The sequence below is a fragment of the Callithrix jacchus genome, chromosome 12, assembly GCF_049354715.1.
Source record: "Callithrix jacchus isolate 240 chromosome 12, calJac240_pri, whole genome shotgun sequence".
NCBI classification, from domain to species: domain Eukaryota; kingdom Metazoa; phylum Chordata; class Mammalia; order Primates; family Cebidae; genus Callithrix; species Callithrix jacchus.
In genome coordinates this window covers 108,406,809-108,427,020 of record NC_133513.1, presented here as the reverse complement: position 1 = coordinate 108,427,020, position 20,212 = coordinate 108,406,809, and the positions used below count along the sequence as shown (strand labels likewise).

The 20,212-nt window shown below is 34.8% G+C and overlaps 1 protein-coding gene across 13 annotated transcripts in view; it reads right to left on the bottom strand.

Moving 5' to 3' along the window:
• ATRNL1 (attractin like 1) overlaps positions 1–20,212 on the bottom strand; it is an 839,028-nt gene that overhangs the window by 463,521 nt on the left and 355,295 nt on the right. For all 13 annotated transcript variants that reach the window (XR_013525132.1, XR_013525133.1, XR_013525131.1 and 10 more), the window contains exon 22: positions 2,393–2,487. Coding sequence is in view for 10 of the 13 variants with exons in the window: in XM_035269198.3 (XP_035125089.1) it covers positions 2,393–2,487 (95 nt within the window). In the remaining 3 variants the exon portion in view is untranslated. The remainder of the gene's footprint in view (positions 1–2,392; positions 2,488–20,212) is intronic.

Here is a 20,212-nt window from a genome sequence, read left to right as displayed (position 1 = left end):
TTGTTCACATGAAAGCACTAGCTAGAAGTGATGTCTAGTGAGTTCAAATTAAATCTGTCAAAATGTAGGAAATGTATACATAATTAAGGTATCTACTTTTAATTATTATTTTCTTATAGAATAAAAAGCCTTGGCCAATAATATATAATAATTTCAGAGATTATTCCCAGGTGAGTATATCTTTAATTAAAGGGGGTTGCACAAAATGATAATATAAGCTTTCCTAGTAATGCCTCTCATGACAGTTTTGCACCCTTAAGTTTCACAGAACACGTGTCTGGTTTCTTGGCTTCAACTGGACAAAATAGAAAGTAAAACAAAGCTGGGACATTGAAAAGCACTTTGAATTGCTGGAAATTAAAGGAGAAAATGGGGAAGGCAGAAGCAAACTAGAATTGTGGCTTATCTGGATGTAAGTGTATGACACTATGGATAATACCAAGGAGGAATAATATTCACTTTCAAATTTTGAGTCAGACATCCCTCTTACATTAAATTTTTTAGATTTTCAAACAACCCCACAGGTTTAGAATTATTACTAACAATCAAGAAGCCAAAGGTAAAGACTGACTTCTGATACATGCTACAACATGAATGAACCATGGAAACACGCTAAGCAAAATAACCCAGATACAAAAGGACAAATTATTATATTAGGTACCTAGAGTAAGTCAATTCATAGAGATGGAGAGTAGAATAAAGGGGCTGCTGAGAAGTGTGTAACGAGACATTATTGCTTAATAAATGTAGAGATTCTGTTAGGGATGATGAAAAGGTTTCACATGTGGATGATGGTGATAATTGCATAACACTGTAAATATACTTAATGCCATTAAGTATACACCTAAATTGATTTATACGCCTAAATTGATTAAAATACATTTTACATTGTGTCTATTTTACTACAATAAAAAATCAATGGTAATTATAATGCAATTTTAAAAACTATCACATTTATAAATGTAGTTTTTGAGATTATTAATATATCTTTATAGAAACAGATAATCAAGAAAGGAAGGCTTGTATTTGAATCAAAATATCTTTGAACTCCTTCTTTAAAAGTCAAACTTTAAATGCATTCCCCAAGAATATAGTCTTTCTTAAAGTCTAGGGAATAAAAAGTAACATAAAATGTAAAATGAACTTTTCTTTTTTTGGTGAGGGGTGAGGCAGAATGCTATTTTACTGGAAAAGAAAAATTTAGGAAATTATATTATTTGTCAGCAAGTCCAATGATCTATATTAAAAGGAAAGAAGCTGGAAAATGTTAAGATGTTAATATATTTAGAAGTTTCACCTATTTGAAAAACCATTAAATACATGACATGGATTTAACAATATGTATTAATTCATCATAAGAATATTACTTATATTTAACATACCTTCATTTAAAATGTAGGAGTGTGCGTTTTAAAAGAACTAAAATTCAACCCAACTAAACTCTATGGTTGACATTTCCATTCTCAGGATTTTAAACTTAATAAAGTCTCAGATGGATGGTAATATATGTGTGTTATTTCTAGACAACCTAGGAGTGTTTTACTGAATTGATGGATTGATATTAAAATTCACAATTAATCTTTCATATTTTAAACTTCAAAAGCTCATACAATTATATCAATGATGTGATAATTTCATTAAAGAAGTCATCATTCATATAACTCAAAGTATGGACTTAGTAAAAAGACAATAAAAACCTATTACTATGAAATAGTATTTAATAAAGGAAAATATATTTAATACAGTATGCTTTGAATTCATGAGTTTTATTTTTAAAATAAGAACAATCTGTGTTTGTATAATATTAGGCATAAATTTTGTTACAAGAATATATAAAGAGAGAAATTATATAAAATTTAAAATATAGGACTATTGGCTGGGCATGGTGGCTCATGCCCATAATCCTAGCACTTTGGGAGGCCAAGGCAGGAAAGGTGAGGAGTTCGAGACCAGCCTGGCCAATACAGTGAAACCCGTCTCTACTAAAAATACAGAAATTAGCCGGGCATGCTAGTGCACGCCTGTAATCTCAGCTACTCGGGAGGCTAAAGCACAACAATTGCTTGAACCTGGTAGGCAGAGGTTGTAGTGAGTTGAGATGGAGCTACTGCACTCCAGCCTGGGGGACAAAGTGAGACTCTGTCTAAAAAAAAAAAATATATATATATATAGATAGATAGATATAGATATACTTGCAAAATCTGTAATATCAAACTCACAAATTATTGAATCACATAGATAGAAAAAATTATCAGGATTAGTAGTTTCTACAATGGCCCTACAATGTGATAATTCTGACAAGAGGTAAAATCACAATGAAAGATGAAAAAAAAAACTTGTGTCCATTGACACTAGTATAATAATACTTTAAAAGATAACACACTTTCCTCACCTGTTCTGGGTTTGCTATAAAGTTTATAGCAGTATGGTGGCGATCATCTTCCTGTAATAAGCTGAAGGTAAACTGATAATCAATCAAAAGGCTGTCTGTAGAGGGGAGAAAAAGTACAATCCTGAGATGTACTTTAAAAACTGTCTAAAAAGCAAAAGTTAGGTTAAAATATATTGTACACTGAAATTAAAAATGATTATCATTAAATACTAATGGTCTATTCAAGTCTAACAAAACATAAATTTGGTCATCAATCAACAGAAGGCAAAACATAGTTATGGAAGAAGTACTAATCCCTTAAAAATTACGTTTGTTATTTCTGATGCTACTATAAAACTACAACAAAACATTATAGACATTCTGGAAACTATACAAAAATAAGAAAATAAAATTAAAATTATCTATAATGCTATAACTAGAGGGAAATACAGTTAACATTTTAGTGCATTTTATTCCAATTAGAATTCTGTAGCTATAAAGACAGCACTTTTCATAAAACTATAACTTACATAAACTCAAAATTATTTGAAAACACAAACTTTGATGGTTAAGTAATATTTCATCATATACTGTAATGCATTTACTTGTTTTTCTATTGTGGTCACTTCTACTTTTAGTAATTTTAAAATTCTATGACACAGATTCTATGATAAACATCATTTTACAGATATGACCTTTATTCACAATGATTCTGGGAAAAGACATTCTTAATTTTGTCCATACATAATGCTGAAACCAAGGTGAAATATTTACATGTTATAGGTCATAAATGGCTATGCATATTACATGAGGGTGATGTATTGCTCATAACATTAAACTGCTACCTTTATAAAAATTATTTCAAATTATTTTAAAGAAATAGAGATGACTTCTGTCTTTAGGATACATATCTTTCATGTTATACATTTAACCATTAAAAAATATTAATATAGAACATATAGATAGAATTACAATAACTGAATTTATTTTTAAAACTATTCAGGCATTATTCCTTTGCTTACTTGCATACTTTATAGAATTCACCATATATATTTCTTGTATAATTTAGTGTAAGGCAACATTTTGTATAAGAATTGGTAGGCATCCTTATATCTGACAATGAGAATTATGCTATAGGTCATAGTTCCAATTCTCATCTGACTGCCAAAAAAATGCAGAGGAAAATTCAATGTGCCAGTATATTCCAGGCCCTGGAGATACAATAAAAAATAAAAATGTCTGTCCTCTTAAAACTTATAATCTACTGAATAAACATCAGTCTTTTGGACAAGAATAAGCCAGTGAAGAGGGGAGAAATTGCTGTTAGGTAAGAGTATGCTTCCAGTTTTGAGAAGAAACATTCAGAGAATTTAGATAGTAAATAAATAAGCCATGGAGTTTACCAGAAAAAAATATATTCCAGGCAGAGAGGACAAGTACAAAATCCTCAAAGCAAGAACAAGCCTTAACTGCGATTCTCTCATAGAGGCTACGGCAATAATACAGGCAGGAGGTAATGGAGGCCAGGGTAATAGCAGTGAAGGTAACAGGAAATGGTCAAATACAGGGAATGTATTTTGAAGGTACAGCAAACAGGATTAGCTAAATAAAAGAATGTAGCCTTTGTAAGAAAGAAAGGCAAAGTTTTATTTGTTTTTTGTTTTACTAAGACCAAGCAAAAATCACCATAGACTTAAATGGAGAATAGTTTGACTGCAATGGAACATGGAGAATAATTAGGCATTTAATTTTAAATATGTTAAGTTTGAGAAACTTATTGAATGGCCAGATGTGAAGTCAAGCTCAGGACTATGTGTAGCAGATTACAATTTATAAGTCATCAGCAATTACATGGGATTGAAAGCCATGAAGGCAGGAAATCGTCTTTGTAGATAGATAAGTGGTCCAAGAGATAAGCCCCAAAGCTGAACAATGTTAAACAAGTAGATCCTGAAGAGAAACTGCCAAGGAGATGGAGAAATGGGTATTCCAGGAGAGAAGAAGAAACCCAGAATTTAGTGCTATGGACATCAAGCAAATACAATGTTTAAAAGAGCAAGTAGTGATCACCTTGGGCAAATGCAGCTGAGTGCAACTCAAAAGTAGGGCTGCAGTCTTGAGAAAGAGAATATCTATTTGGAATTAAGAAAAAAAAATCACTCAGGAAAAGCAAGCACTTCAAAACTACTTCCACAAATTTGCAAAAGTATCTTTTTTTAAGACTGAAACTAAGCATTAAAAAGTCAGGAAATAAATGCACTTTAGGAGATAGGAAATGGGTGACTTTAGATCTTTAAGCAGTCCTGAGTAAAGGCTGCAATGCCCCAGACCAACAGACATTTTTCTGCCTATATAGACTCCAGCATCTGCCACAAATATGTGCAACCAAATACTTGGCCAGGAATTCAAGTATGATTTTCTCTCTTCTTATTTTCTTCTTATTTATTAGAGTTGGAAATACTAGATCAGTACTATGTATCTTGTGTATGGTAATAATCCTAATGTCAATTGGACTAAAAATATAAAGTTGAAATCTATAACAAAATTAGGAGTATTAATCAATTCAAGTGACTAATAAGAATACCAATCAATAAATGTGAATTACTATAAAGAAATAACATTTAGACTTTTACACAAAATGTTTCCATTTAAAGCTGCTTAGAATGAAAGTCTTACAGAAGCCAACTATGAAATTTTCCACTTAACTAGGAGATTATATTTTTCTCCTCAGAATTTCAAAAATCATGATGATATATTTTGGGGAAGTTATGAATGAATAATTTACCTGGAATTTAAACACATAACTTAATGGTGAAATATGCTCTGAACTTCTTAGTAAGTAGGGTACAGGACATAAAACATTAAAATTTAAAATACATCTCAAGTTTATGCATAAATGTATGTAACTTAAAAATAAGTTTTTATGCTGCATTAACTAACTACTCTATTATGATATAAAGAAATGACAGCATGATTGACTATAAATCAATTTGAATAATTTATCACTTTATTAATAAATACAGATAAATGACCAATTAGCATGAAGAATAAGTATGACAAAGTCATGTAAGAAAACTTCATTTTTGGATTGGGAAAATAGCACATTTTATGCCAATTGATAAAAACATTAGTAGAAAAGAAAAAATTGATACGAGAGAGGGAGGAGGAATTTTAGAACTATCTCCTGAGGTAGGTGAAAGGTGATGAGATCTTGTGGAAAAAACACAAAGATTGAGTATACACAACATGGAGAGAGGAGACCATATTGAACAGAGAGCAGTAAGGGAAATGTGGTGGCAGGATCATATGGGAGCTCCCTTTTGATTTTTTCTGTTTTCTCAATAAAATCAGAAAGACCCTCAGCTGAGAAAGAGAATGGAGGATGAGGGATTGGGAAATGTAAGGGCAGAGGAAAGACCTACAACAGTCATCAAAAAGAGGAAAAGTAAATGAAATGAGGAAATATAGTATTGATAGCAATAGGAGAGAGACAAATTCCTAAGCAGACAGAGACAGGTCCCAGTGAAAGCCAACCATCAAGCTGAAGACAGCCTGAAACCTGAAAACTGAACTGCCAGTTCTGCATAGAGTCCACAACCAGAGTGAGAACATATATACCCAACTCACCCACTCTCTCGATTGGTACCTTTTGTATGATATCTTTTTACTAATTGAATGCTGCTTTTCCCAAGACCACTCATGGACCAATTAGTAAGTAGTAGCCCCCCATTCTAAGCCCATAAAAACCCCAGACTCAGCCTCACAGAGGGCTACCCACTTTCAGAGTACCCTACACTAACAGCTTTCCTTCTGTTGCTCAACAAAATTCTTCTCTTTTTGCTCCTGTTGCTCAGTGAGCAGGAAGGAATGGTGCTCAGTTACATTTTTGCTCCCATTGTTCAGTGAGTGGGATGAAGGGTTACATCTCTTTTGTTCCTGCTATGCACAGCTTGGTGAATGGGAAGGTTACAGATCTTTTGTTTCCACCACGCACAACTTGGTGAGTGCTGAGTTCTTGTCTCGTGACCAAGAGGAATAAAGTATGGGGACACCAGAGCTCAATCGCTGTGCTAGGAAATGCACTGCTCTTTTCAGAGCTGGCAGACAGGAACGTTTAAGCCTGCTGAAGCTGCACCCACAGCCACCCCTTCACCCAGGTGCTCTGTCCCAGAGAGACAGGAGTTTTATCTATAAGCCCCAGATTGGGGCTGCTGCCTTTCTTTTAGAGGTGTCCTGTCCAGAGAAGAGGACTCTAGAGAGGCTGTCTGGCTACCTCAAAAATTTATTCTTAGGAGATCATAAACACCTCCAGATTAAGATTTCTACATTTTACTTTCACATTCACATATATTTCAAAGCTACTGTCACATATGTTTAAATAATGGCACATTCATTTGTTTATTCAATAAATGACAATTACAACCACATACCAAAATGTAAGTACCAGTAAAACAATGATAAAATACACATTTGTCACCCTCAAAGAACAAGTGGCTTAATAAGAATGATAATTAAAACAAATAATTTTAAAAATCAACATTAAAGCATAGAATATGAATTATGACAATAACAAGTAAAAAAACATGAAGGGAATGAGAGATAGTACAAGCTAGCATAGATGGACATGGAAGGCCGACCAGAGGAAGAGACACAAGGTGAGCTTTGAGAATTGAGTTGGATTTAGACAAGAGGTGGAGACTGTCAAGGCAGAAGGAAAAACACATCCAAATGAACAAAGAAAATTAAGAACTTGGTATCTTTAGGGGTACCTCACTTGGCTCCACTATTGTTACACAGGTTATACCAAAAAGTCAGAAGATATCAGGGCAAGTCAGGAGATGAAGATTATGAGAGACTTACAGTTCAACATAAGATGGAATAAGTGCATTCCATTCTATTGTTCCTGCTAATTGCAATTAAAACTCTGGAATAAAATATACAAAACTATCAGAAGGCTCTCAGTGGTGAAGAAAAGCAGGTTACTTTGAAGGCTAGTTACCTTGGTACTTAAGAGGGTAACCCAGTGGTGAGTCCTCTTGTTTGGGTGGGGTGTGAGGGGTTAATTAGTTTTAGTCTCCCGTATATCCCCACCTGAGTGCTATAGCACCTGCAACATAGTAACTCCAACAAACTTGGGCCAAAATAAAGCCCTTAGAAAATCCTCCTGCTGACATAATGAGGTGGAGTGCTGTAGGCAATACCCATCGTACACTAAAGTAAACAGAAACAGAGTCTCTGTTGCATCAAGAAACAATAGGTAAAGCTGTGTTCATTATTACCACCTTGCTCTAATGTCATAAGAAGTGATGGTCCATGCCCTCACTTCAGCTACAGAGATTGTGAGGTGAAGCATGGTCATTCTTCTGGCCCAGCAGCAAGTGAACTTCAGAAAAATAGCAGGACCGCTGCCATTTCCAACTACAGAGTTGAAAGTAAAAATATCAGAGACATTGCCAGGGACAAAGAGGGACCATACATGATGATAAAAAGGCCAGTTCACCAACAAACATAACAATCCTAAATGTATATGCACTGAAAAAAAGAAGATTTAAAATACATGAAGCAAAAACCAACAGAAAAGAAGACAAAGCTACAATTGTAATTAGATGCTGTGACATCCTTTCTTTAAAACTATTTGAAAATATTAGACAGAAAATATGCAAGGATAATAGAAGAGATGAAAAACACCATGAATCAGTAATAGCAGAATACCCACATAGTGGTATGTTTCAAATGCATTTACTAAACATGCCTTGTCTGATGATGCTGGAAAGCATATTATATAAGTATCAATTACATCCAACTAACATTTCATATCTATTTATTTTACGCTTTTGTATCATGAAATTTACAAACATGGGTGCAAGAATTTTTAATTATATTCTAGAAAACTGACTTTAGTGATAAAAAAAAAGCAATTAACAACTCATCTTCAGCAAATAGTGCTTGTATAGAAAAAAATGATATTAGGAAATTCACATGCTATATAAACACATTAAATTAAGAAAGAAAAATAATATTATAATCTTAACAGTTGCAAAGAACGTATTTAATAAAATACAAAAATAAAATGATAAATGCTTAGCAAATTCAATAAAAGGGAATTCCTTTAATCTGATGCAGACATTTGGCAAATGCCTATGTCCAAAATCATACCTCAGGCTGAAACTTCTAAAATACTCTGGCTAAAATTAGGAACAAGACTTGGATGTCCCTATCATCCCTGTTTTGTCAAAAATATACTAGTGCTTTTTAGTTAGTACATAAAGATAAAGAAAAAGAAAAACAAGCATATATTTGAGAAGAAAACAACTGTCATCATTAGACATAATTTAATTGTTTAAAAGGAAAATCAAAGAAAATCTGTGGTAAACTTTTATAACTAAGAAAGTTCAGTAAAATTCAGGACATGGAATAAACATGGAAACAATCATTTTTAAAGGAATATTATTGTATTAGTCCATTTCATATTGGTATAAAAAACTGCCTGAGACTGACTAATTTATTAAGGAAAGAGATTTAACTGACTCATAATTTAGCAGGGCTGGGGAAGCCTCAGGAAACTTACAATCATGGCAGAAGTTGAAGGGGTAGGAAGGCACCTTCTTCACAAGACAGTAGGGAGGAAAAGTGCTGAGCAAAGGGGGAAGAACTGCTTATAAAACAATCAGATTTCATGAGGACTCTCTCACTATCATAAGAATAGCATGAAGGAAACTGCCCCCATAATTTAATAACCTCCACCTGGTCTCTCTCTTGACACATGGAGATTATGGGGATTGCAATTCAAGATGAGATTTGTGTGGGGACACAAAGCCTAACCATATTAATTATTAACTGATATTATTATTGACAGACAAAACATCTTTTAAAAGACATATCACCATGTTCAAGGCTTGACTCAATACTGTGAAGATATTTCTCCTCACATATATCTATAAATTCTAATCAATAACCAAATAAGGATTTTTATGAACTTGAAAAGTGATCCTAAAATTCACATAAAAGAACAAAAGAAGATAAGACAAAAATTTAAAGAAAAAATAGTGATGAATGGTGTTTATACTATTAGATAAAAATAATTATTAGCAGTTAAGACAGCATATTATTAGGGATGATATATGAGTAACCAAATATGCACATGGAACAGGACAATGAGGCATGGCATAGGACCCTGAATATGTATAAATTTAATTATAAAATGGAGACATAACAAATCAGTGATGAAAGATACCTGAAAAGGAACTGGATCAAATAAGAAATTTGAAAGTATCTCAAGAAAAACAAAAATGAAACACAAAATATCAACACATAGGATGCAGCAAAAGCAGTACAAAGGAAAGTTTACAGCAATAAATATGTACACTTAGAAAAAAGAAAGATTTCAAATAATCTCACTTTACACCTCAAGAATCTGGAAAAACAAAAAACTAAGCCCAATATTAGAAGAAAGAAGGAAATAATAAACAATAGGACAGAAATAAATGAGACAGAAAATAGAAAAAATGGTGAAGCTTAGGGGTTTTCCTTTGAAAACATAAAAAAGTTAACAAATTTAAATTTAAATTAAAAAGAGAGAAGACTAAAAATAAAACAAGAAACGAATACACACACATTACAACTTATACCACAGAATGTAGAGGACATAAGGGATTATTAGGAACAATTACACATCAACAACATGGACAAACTAAAATAAATGGATAAATCTCTACATACATTAACTCAATCAAGACTTAATCAAGAAATAGAGAGCCTAAACAGACTAATAACAAATGAGGAGAATAAGTGATCAAAATATTCCGAAAAAAGAAAATCAAAAGACTAGATACATTCACAGGTGAATTCTACCAAACATTTAAAGAAGTATTAATATCATTCCTTCTCAATCCCGTTAAAAAATAAGTGGGTATATTTCCAATCCATTCTATGAAGGTAGCACCATCCTGATACATAAGTCAGACAAAAACATTACCAAAAAACAGAATTTTAGGCTAATATCCCTAATGAACAGTGAGCAAAAATCCTCAACCCAATGCTACCAAGCCAAGTTCAACAACACATTAAAAAGACACTACAACCCATGACCAAGTAGGCTGTATCTCTGAGATATATGGATAGTTCAACATACACAAATCAATAAATGTTATAAACTACATTAACAGAATAAAGGATAAAAATAATGTTATCATCAACAGATGCAGGAAAACATTTGAGAAAGTTCAATACCCTTTCATGATAAAAATACTGAACAGTTAGGTATAGGGAGAACTTAACACAATATAGACCATAGGAATAACCCACAGCTAATACCATATGCAATGATAAAAAGCTGTAAGTTTTCCTTCTAAGTTTGAGAACAAGAAAGAGATGCCACTCTCACTATTTCTATTCAAGACAGTATTAGAAGTAAGGGCCAGAGCAATTAGGCAAGAAAAAGACAAAGTATCTAAATCAGAAAGAAGAAGTAATCTCTGGTGACATATTACATACAGAAATTTATATATATTATATTATATATATAAAGACTCCACACATACACACACATAAACACACATATATGTTAAAACAAATAAATTCAATAGTATTGCAGGAAACAAAATCAACATACAAAAATCAGTTGCATTTATATACACTAGCAATGAACTATCTAAAAAAGAAATTAAAGAAAACATTCTTACAATGGTATCAAAAGGAATTAAATCCTTAGAAATAAACTTAACCAGAGAGAATAAAAACTTAAACATTAAAAACTAGAAAATACTGACAAGAAATTAAACACAAATAAATAAGAAAACATTCCATGTTAATGGATTGGAAAAATTAACACTGTCAAAATGCCCATGCTACCCAAAGTAATCTACAGATTGAATTCAAATCCTATCAAAATCCCAGTGATATTTTTTTACAGAAATAAAAAGAAAAACTACTAAAATTCATATGAAATCACCAAATAACCCAAATAGTCAAAATGATTCTAAGCAAGAAGAATAAAAGGCTAGAGGTATTATACTCCTGATTTTAAAATACATTACAAAGCTATAATAATCAAAAGAGTTTGGTACTGGCATGAAAAAAGATATATAGATAGATGTAACAGGGTGAAGAACCCAGAAATAAACTCATGCACATGGAGTTAACTGATCTTCAAAAAAGGTGCCAAGAACACAATGAGGAAAGGATAGTCTCTTCATTAAGTGGTGTTGGGAAAACTGCATATCCACATGCAAAAGAATGAAATTTGACCCTTACGCTATACACAAAAATCAATTCAAAGTGGATTAAAAACTTAAATGTTAAACCTGAAACCATAAAACTCATAAGAAAACAGAAAACATTCTACCAACAGAGAACTTCACAAGGATGCAGTTTTTCAGAAAAAGCACCAAGAGCACAGGTAACAAAAGCAAAAATTGACAAGTGAAATTACATCAAACTAAAAAGTTTCTGCAAAGCAAAGGCAAAAATCAACAAAATAAAAATGGTATGAAATGAGAGAAAATATTTGCAAATCATACATTGGACAAGAGGTAAATATCAAAAACATAAAAATAAATCAAACAACTAATAGCAAGTTTATCAAACAAATAACACAATTAAACAAAATCAAACAAATAACACAATTAAAAATGGGCAGAGATGAATAGACATTTCTCTAAATAACTCTTGTACACTGTTGATAGGAATGCTAATTGGTGCTTCCATTATAAAAAACAGTACAGCATCTTCTCAAAAAATTAAAAAAAGAACTACCATATGTTCCAACAATCCCACTTCTAGATATATATAGATCAAAAGAAACTTAATTCAGGATCCCCAAAGTGATATATATACTTACATGTTCCTTATATCATTATTCTCAATAGTCAAGACAATGTTCCTTATATCATTATCCTCAATAGTCAAGACATACATTTAAGTTTGCAATTCATGTTGAGTTAATTTTTATATATGGCATAAGGAAAGGGTCCAGGTTCAATCTTTTGCATATGGATAGCCAGTTATCCCAGCACCATTTATTGAAAAGGGAGCCTTCATTGCTTGTTTTTGTGAGCTTTGTTGAAGACTAGATGGTCATAGGTGTGTGGCCTAATTTCTGGCTATTTTGTTCTGTTTGTCTATGCACTTGTTTTTGTACCAGCATCATACTGTTTTTGTTACTGTAGCCCTGCAATACAGTTTGAAGTTGGGTAACATGATGCCTCCAGCTTTATTCTTTTTGCTTAGAATTGCCTTGGCTATTCAGCTCTTTTTTGGTTCCATATGAATTTTAAAATAGTTTTGTACTAGTTCTGTGAAGAATGTTGCTGGTAGTTTTATAGGAATAGCATTGAATCTATAAATTGTTTTGGGCAGTATAGCCATTTTAATGATATTGACTGTTCCTATCCATGAGTATGGATGTTTTTCCATTTAATGTGTGTATCTTCTCTGATTTCTTTGAGCAGTGGTTTGTAAGTCCCATTGCAGAGAAGTTTCACCTCCCCGATTAGGTGTATTCGAAGGTATTTTATTCTTTTTGTAACAGTTGTGAATGGGATTGCCTTTCTGATTTGGCTTTAAGCTTGGCTATTGTCAGTGTATAGAAACACTAGTAATTTTTATACACTGATTTTGTATCTGACAACTTTTTTTTATTTAAAAGCAGAAGGAGCATTTGCACTGAGACAATAGGATTTTCTAGATATAGGATCATGTCTTCTGGAAAAGGGAAGAGTTTAACTTCCTATATTTTTATTTGGATGCTCTTTATTTCTTTCTCTTGCCTGATTGCTCTGGCTAGGACTTCTAATGCAATAGTTTTTTATTGCATTGTGGGTTTTGGGGTACATGTGAAGAACATGCAAGATAGTTGCATAGGTACACACGTGACAGTTTGATTTACTGCCTTCCTCCCCTTCACCTATATGTGGCATTTCTCCCCATGCTATTTCTCCTCAACTCCCCACTCCCCACTGTCCCTCCCCTATTCCCCCCAACAGACCCCAGTGTGTAGTGCTCCCCTCCCTGTGTCCATATGTTCTCATTGTTCAACACCCACCTATGAGTGAGAACATGCGATATTTCATTTTCTGTTCTTGTGTCAGCTTGCTGAGAATGATGTTCTCCAGGTTCATCCATGTCCCTACAAAGGACACGAACTCATTGTTTTTGATTGCTGCATAATATTCCATGGTGTATATGTGCCATATTTTCCCTGTCCAGTCTATCATCGATGGGCATTTGGGTTGATTCCAGGCCTTTGCTACTGTAAATAGAGCTGCGATGAACATTCGTGTGCATGTGTCCTTATAGTAGAATGATTTATAATCCCTTGGATATATACCCAGTAATGGGATTGCTGGGTCAAATGGAATTTCTAATGCAATAGTGAATAAGAGTGGTGATAGAGGCATGGCATCCTTGTCTTGTGACAGTTTTCAAGGAGAATGATTCTAGCTATTGTCCGTTCAGTATGTTATAGGCTGTGGGTTTGTCATAGATGGCTCTTATTATTTTGAGGTATGTTCCTTTAATATCTAAGTTATAGAGTTTTTAACATGAAGTGATGTTGAATTTTACAAAAAGTCTTTTCTTCATCTATTGAGATAATCATATTGTTTTTGTCTTTAGTTCTATTTTTGTGATGAAGCACATTTATTGATTTGCTTGTGTTGAGCCAGTCTTGCATACTGGAAATGAAGCCTACTTACTTGATTGTGGTGTACTAGCTTTTTGATATGCTGTTGAATCTGGTTTGCGAGTATTTTGTTGGAGATTTTTAAATTGATGGTCATCCAAGATATTGGCCTGAAGTTTTATCTTTTTGTTGTGTCTCTGCCAGATTTTGCCATCAGAATGACGCTGGCATTGAAACAGAACATTTTCCCTGACCCCTTCATGGGCCTCACAAAAGGGATGCCTCACTTACTCAGTCCACAGCTCTTAACATTTTGTAGGAGGGGGAGCATGCAAGTAAGCAGGTGCAGGAACCGGGATGAGTGCTTCTGGGAACCGGCAGAAGCCAAACTCTGTGCGATCCCACAGCAGTGTCTGGGGGTTACTCCAACTCCTGAAGCCCCAGAGGGCATGTGTTATAGTGACCTATTAGCTTTGCCATCCACTGAAGGATTAAGTGTTAAATAGCTCAAGTGTCCATACCCATGGCTCCTAAGCTCTTGTTCGATGTCCAGGAAGGATCAGGTTGCATGAACAAATTAGAGGGTGGTAAATGTGGAGGATTTTATTGCCAGTGAAAGTGGCTTGCAGTTGGAAGAGGAGCTAGAAAGGGTATGATGTGAGAAGGTGGTCTTTCCCTGGAGTCTGGCTGTCCCAGGCCAGGCTCTTCTCTAATGTTCCCTGTAAAGCCATCCCTCTGAAGTCAAGCCACTTTTCACCAATGTCTGGCTGATTCTTCAATTCCCTGCTTTTCTGCAGCTTCTCTGCCAGTGGAGCCTGTGGTTTTTATGGGTACAAAATGGGGCGGGGGGGGATGAGTGGCCAGGGTGATTCTGGAAAAGGCAACATTCCATCAGGGAAATTAGTATATAAATTTCTCACTTCAGGCCACTGTTCCAGGCTTGAGAGTAGTGCCCTTCCAGGGACTGCCCTCTTCTAACTAGTATTTCCCTGCCCACTGTCCATATAGGTATCATAAAATGATTAGGGGAGGAGTCCCTTCTCAATTTTTTGTAATATTTTCTGTAGGAATAGTACCGGCTCTTCTTTGTACATTTGATAGAATTCAGCTGTGAATTCTTCAGGTCCTGGGCTTTTTGTTGTTGTTGTTGTTGGTTGTCAGGCTATAAGATGGGGCAAAAGTTATTGCAGTTTTTGTGATTGAAAGTAATGGCAAAAACTGCAATTACTTTTGCACCAACCTGATATTTATTACTAATTTAATTTCAAAGCTCCTTATTGGAGTGTTTGGGGAATCAATTTCTTCCTGGCTAAGTCTTGTGAAGGTATATGTCTCTGGGAATTCATCCATCTCTTCTAGGTTTTCTAATTTGCGTGCATTGATGTGATCATGACAATTTCTAATGCTTGTTTTTATTTCTGTGGGGTCAGTGGTAGCATTACATTTATCATTTCTGATTACATTTATTTGGATCTTCTCTCTTTTCTCCTTTAATAGTCTAGCTTGCAACATATCTTATTATTATTTTTAAAACCAACTCCTGGATTTGTTTATCTTTTGAATGGTATTTTTGTGGGTCTTGTTTCTTCAGTTCAGCTCTAATTTTGGTTATTTCTTAACTTCTGCTAGCTTTGGGGTTGGTTTGTGCTTGCTTCTCTAATTCTTTCAGTTGTGATGATAAGTTGTTAATTTGAGATCTTTCTAATTTTTTGATGTGGGCATTTAACGCTATGACTTTCCCTTTTAACAATGCCTTAGCTATCTCCCAAAGATTCTGGTATGTTTTAGTTTTGTTCTCATTATTTTCAAAGAACTTCTTGATTTCTGCCTTAATTTCATTATTTATCCAAGTCATTCTGGAGCACGTTGTTTAATTTCTTTTTTTTTTTTTTTTTTTTTTGAGACGGAGTTTCGCTCTTGTTACCCAGTCTGGAGTGCAATGGCGCGATCTCGGCTCATCGCAGTCTCCGCCTCCTGGGTTCAGGCAATTCTCCTGCCTCAGCCTCCTGAGCAGCTGGGATTACAGGCACGCGCCACCGTGCCCAGCTAATTTTTTGTAATTTTAGTAGAGACGGGGTTTCACCATGTTGACCAAGAAAGTCTCGATCTGTTGACCTCATGATCCACCCGCCTCGGCCTCCCAAAGTGCTGGGATTACAGGCTTGAGCCACCGCGCCTGGCCATTTAATTTCTTGAGCATTTTTTTAGCCTTGACTTCTATTTTTACATGGTCCAAGAGTATGTTTGTTATGATTTCAGTTATTTTGCATTTGCTGAGAATTGTTTTAAGTCCAATATTGTGGTTAACTTTTGATTTTAGGGTATGTGCTATGTGGTGAAGAGAAGAATGAATAAATGTCACTTTTAACAAAGATTAAGAGCCAAGCCATAGACTATGAGAGGATATTTGCTGTAAATATAAAGAACAAAGAATTAATATCCAGACTCTTAAAACGAGTATAAATCAATAAGAAAAATGCATACAATATGAAAAAGACAAACTGCAAAATAAGAAAAAGGCAAAGAATAAGAGCAACAATTAAAAGAAGAAAAACTTAAATACACAATAAATACATAAAATGATAATAAGTTTCAACTAGTCATAAAGAAATTGCAGGTAAAAACAAGGTAAGTATTTCAAAACCATCAGAATAGCAAATATTAAAGAGACTAAAAATACAGAATGTTGGTGAGGAAGTGGAAGAAAAGTATTGTATACACTGGTGGAGCATAAATTAATATAAATACTTTGCAGTGTAATTTGAAAAAATCTAATAAATCTACAATTCCACTTCTACCTATTTACTTCAAACAAGTTCCAGTTCAAGTAGAAACATATAAGTATTTTAATTGCAGAATTATGTATCATTTTGAAAAATTAGGTACAACCTAGATGTCCATCAAGAGGAGAATGAGTAAACAAATTTTATATCTGTAGAAATATTCTACATAACTAAAATAAATGCACTACAGCTGCATGTATTAGCATTGATAAATCTCAAATATGTTACAGATAAAAACAAATTGTAGGATTCACAGAGGATGACATAATGTTATATATATTAAGTAATGTGGTATATTATTAGTTTTTATGGATGATTGAGGTAATAAATAAAAGGTACTTATAATAGCACTTGACATATACTAAAGTACTCAATAAGTATTGATCATTATATATATATTACAAACAACATTAGCATAAGGCCAAAGAAAATACAGTTTGGTGGCTATATCTAGGAAAACACACAATAAATTTCAACTCTATCTGTGAGATTTACTTTCGTTTTAAAAAATCTAAAGCAAATATAGCAAGGTGTTAAGCTTTATTAAAGCATGGTAACAGGAACACATTTTTAAATTATATTGTATATACTATAAAATATATATGCTACATAAATAAAAGCAAATATATCATACTTTTAACATTTTAAATTTCATAACTTAAAGGAAGATAAACTATTCATTATGTTTAAATATGCTAGGAACACTTATTGGAAAACTTTGTGAATAGGAAAAAAACCCTAAATAGCTATATTTCAAAGCTTTAAGAATCAAAGCTATAAGTATCTATAAATCAATCCTTTGATTTTAAAGACTGAGCCCAGATGTTAGAACAACTTTAAATGACATATGTTGCTAACTTTCAAATATTTTGGTCAACAATCAGCAAACCACCTTTCATAAATCCATGAAAATCCAAAATCCACAGTTAATTTCTCAATTTTATATAAAAATAGAGTTTACAAAAATAGATAAAATGAATATAAAGAAGGATCTGTCTTCTTTACACCTCTCACTTTTTGTACAAGCTTGGTAGAGCTTCAGGAAAATACAAAGCCATTCATACTCAGGCTCAAAATTCCAATTGCACAGATTTTTTTTTGTATAGATTTTTTTAAATCATAAAAACAAAAAGATAGGAAAAGTTAACATTTTTCTTTTCTCATGTTAGCTTGATTTGCAATGGTGGGAAGAGAAAAATGGCAAAATCTCACCTCGACAACAATAGATGAAGTTGATACAATTAATTAATATAAGTACAGCGTTTGTTCAGTTATTTAAAATACCTGTGGGGAACATGTCAAGAGAAAAATAAAATCTAAACAACACTGACTCCACAAAATTAAAGATGAAAGATGAGATAATAACACAAAAGATTACAATAAAAAGAGGGCTAAATATGTTACAAAAGGAAAACAAAAAAGTAATAAATGTAATGGCAAAATTTAAAAGTTAATACGAGAATCAGGAAACAGAATAATGAATACAGCATAAGATTGAAATAGTGCTATGTAGGTCAAATATGAAAAAGCCTCCCAAATTAGAAATAGCAATGAAAATCACTCAAGAGAAATGATACAGAGAAAAATTCAATGTATGCATGACTAATATACCAGAGATCATAATGAGTTGAAGAGTAACACATATAATATATTAAATATAGGGGAGGACTTAAGATGGCGCTGTGAGAACAACCCAGGATCGGAGCGCGTGTTGAATCCGCAAACGGTGAGTCAGAGCTGCATTTCCAGACTGATCTTTGTTGCCCACAGAACGGGGAAACTCCCAAGTATAAAAAAGACACAGGACACCAGGCAGTAGGTCTGCCTGGCGAAGCCGGCAGCCGGGGCGGCGGCGGCCGGCCCTACCCAGCAATCCCCAGAGGGTGCGTTTGTCCGGGTGCCCTGTTGAACCGGCAACCTGAGACTTCAGAGGGCTGGACTTGAGACTGAGTGAGACTTGGACAGTAGGCCAGCCCAGGGGATTGCAGGAACAGATCGTTTGGGATACCCAGTGGGACGAACAAAACCGCTATTTCCAGCTATCCTGAGCAGACGATCCAAGACGCTCTGTGGGGGAGGGGCGTCCACCACTACCGAGGCAACCCGCCCCAACTGAGATACACGCCCACTGCTGACGCAGCCAGCCGTGGCCGAGGGAACCTGCCCCAACTGAGATACACGCCCACTGCTGACGCAGCCAGCCGTTGCCGAGGCAACCCGTCCCTACTGAGATACACACCCACTGCTGACGCAGCCTGCCGTTGCTGAGGCAACACGCTACAACGAAGAGACTCCGCAGCAGGGCGTGGCGGAGACCACAGCAGAGCCTGGAGGAACAGGGCAAATCACACAACAGCAGGGCGGAGCCTCGGCAGCCAAACAGTGGCTAGTCTGCCTTCTAGCTGGGCAGGACACCTCATCGGACATCCAAAAATATAGCCATAACCCCTCAACACAGAGCATTTGAGAAAAAAAAAAAGGGTTTTTTAATGAGCTCTGTTGCAGCAGAATCAAACATAGCAGCCTAACAGCCCTGAATGAACAACAGAGCGCACAGCTCAGCAATTAAGCCCCTATAAAGTACAAACTGTCTCCTCAAGCAGCTCCCTGACCCCTCTATATCCAAAAGACTGACATTAGGCAGGCATCATCCTGGGACAAAGATAGCAGAAAAAGAAACTGGTAGCATCCCACGCTGTGCCACAGATGCTAGAGGTGCACCCCAGACAAGCAGGGTCTGGAGCAGACCTCAGCAGTCGTACAGCGAAGGGGCTAGACTGGTAGAAGGAAAACCAAGCAAAAGAAATACTTCATCATCAACACTCTGGGTGTCCACTCAGAGACCCAATCGAAAAGTCAGCAGCTACGCAGACGACCAGCGGACAAATCCACAAAGATGGGAAGAAACCAGCGCAAAAAGGAGGAAAACACCCGAAACCAGAACACATTGCCTCCTAGAAAGGACCAAAACTCCTCACCAGCAAGGGAACAAAGTTGGACGGAGAATGACTGATGAAATGATGGAATTAGACTTCAGAAGATGGATAATGAGAAACTTTTGTGAGCTAAAAGATCATGTATTAAATCAATGCAAAGAAACTAAGAACCTTGAAAAAAGATTTGAAAAAAGATTCGAGGAAATGATATCAAGAATGGATAACTTAGAGAGGAATATGAATGAATTAAAGGAGCTGAAAAACACAATACAAGAACTTCGCGAAGCAAACACAAGTCTCAATAGCCAAATTGACCAAGCAGAAGAAAGAATATATGAAGTCGAAGACCAACTCAATGAAATAAAACGAGAAACCAAGATCAGAGAAAAAAGCACAAAAAGGAATGAACAAAGTCTCCAAGAAATGTGGGACTATGTGAAAAGACCTAACCTACGTTTGATAGGTGTACCAGAAGGGGACGAAGAGAATGAATCCCAGCTGG